Source organism: Laetiporus sulphureus, assembly GCF_001632365.1.
Source record: "Laetiporus sulphureus 93-53 unplaced genomic scaffold LAESUscaffold_79, whole genome shotgun sequence".
Lineage (NCBI taxonomy): Eukaryota > Fungi > Basidiomycota > Agaricomycetes > Polyporales > Laetiporaceae > Laetiporus > Laetiporus sulphureus.
In genome coordinates, this window is record NW_024468588.1 from 31,495 (window position 1) to 32,830 (window position 1,336).

General features: G+C 67.4%; 1 protein-coding gene across 1 annotated transcript in view; it reads right to left on the reverse strand.

Annotated features, from left to right (window-relative positions):
* Positions 1 to 1,033, reverse strand: part of LAESUDRAFT_732207 (uncharacterized protein) — a 7,352-nt gene extending 6,319 nt beyond the window's left edge. Inside the window, exon 1 of the mRNA XM_040910195.1 lies at positions 242 to 1,033. Within this exon, the coding sequence (XP_040758266.1) occupies positions 242 to 1,024 (783 nt within the window). The 5' untranslated portion in view covers positions 1,025 to 1,033. The remainder of the gene's footprint in view (positions 1 to 241) is intronic.
* Between the last annotated feature and the right edge of the window lie 303 nt (positions 1,034 to 1,336).

Here is a 1,336-nt window from a genome sequence, read left to right on the forward strand (position 1 = left end):
CGCGTGAACGCCTCGGGGACGCCCGCGAGGAGCATCACGGCCGCGACGGACGCGGCGAGGAGGTGCGACGGGGTGTGTGCGGGCGAGAGCGTGGGCGTGCCGTACGAATAGGGCAGAGCGCTGCACGAGGAGGAGAGCTCTTGGAGGTGCTGCGTCGTGAGGACGTGCCACGGGTGGGAGACCGAGGGTGGTTCTACGAGACGCAATCAGCACGTTATCGCGCGATACCGCTCGACCGAAGACACTCGCCTGTTTCCCGGAAGCGGTCCCAGAGCCTGTCGAGCATGTCCTCCCGATCCTCCCACACGTCCGCGCCGCTCATCCAGCGCCGAATCGCCCGCGCACAGTGTACGACCATGCACGTCTGCAGCGCGAGCTGCAGTAGCGTCGGGTCAAGCGGGTGCACCCGGCGCACGTCCTCGCTCTCCCTCTTATACGCGCCCGCACCCGCACCAGCCAGGTCCTCCACCTTGAGCGTCAGCTGTCCCTTCCGCCGGACCTCGACGAGGCGGAGGCCCGTGACGCGCTCGCGCATCTGGTCGAGCACGAGCGCCATGCGCTCCCCGGCGATATCGTGCACGCGCTCCGCCGCGTCCTGGAGGAGGATGGCGTAGGTGGCCATGTCGAGCGGGCACGGGTAGTCGTCGGGCTTGTATGCGCATGAGGGCGAGGCGAGCGCGAGCGTGCCCGTGCGTGCGATGGGTGGTAGGAAGCCTGGGACGGTGCGGCAGGCCTCGGCGAGCTGCGAGGCTGTCTGGAGGATCTGCGCGTTGAGCGCGGTGAGCATGTGTATTGCGTCTGTGGGCGTCAGGGATGGGGGCGCTGCGGGTGCGGTCACGGAGGCGGGGAAGGAGACTGGTGGTCGGGATGTGGAGGAAGGCTCCGGCGGTGGTGCAGAGGGCACTGCAGGTGGGGATGGGGCAGGCGGTGGGTCGGATTGCGGCTGAGAGGCCATATCAGTATCAGTTTCGGTAGACACGTACCGTGCTTTCTCCTCCGGCCTGCTCATGCCCAACCGATTCATGTTAATCTCCACCCGCATCTTCTTCAGCCTCCCCCTCAGATCCCTTGTCCTTTCGCGTTCCTTTGCGCGGCCAAGCTGTACCTTTCTGAGCATGCGGCGCGTCTCGGCGAGCTCGTCGTTCAGGTCGCCCGCCTCGACGGTCATCTCGTGCAGCCGGCGCATGCACGCGTGGAGCGCCTCGGTGAGCGCGTCGATGTCTGCGCGGGAGAGGGCGAGGGCGTGCTTGGCCGAGTCGGACCATTTGGTGAGGATGGCGACGGAGGAGTCTTTGCGCGCGAGGTCGCGGTGGACGACGGCGAGCGCTTTCTTGGC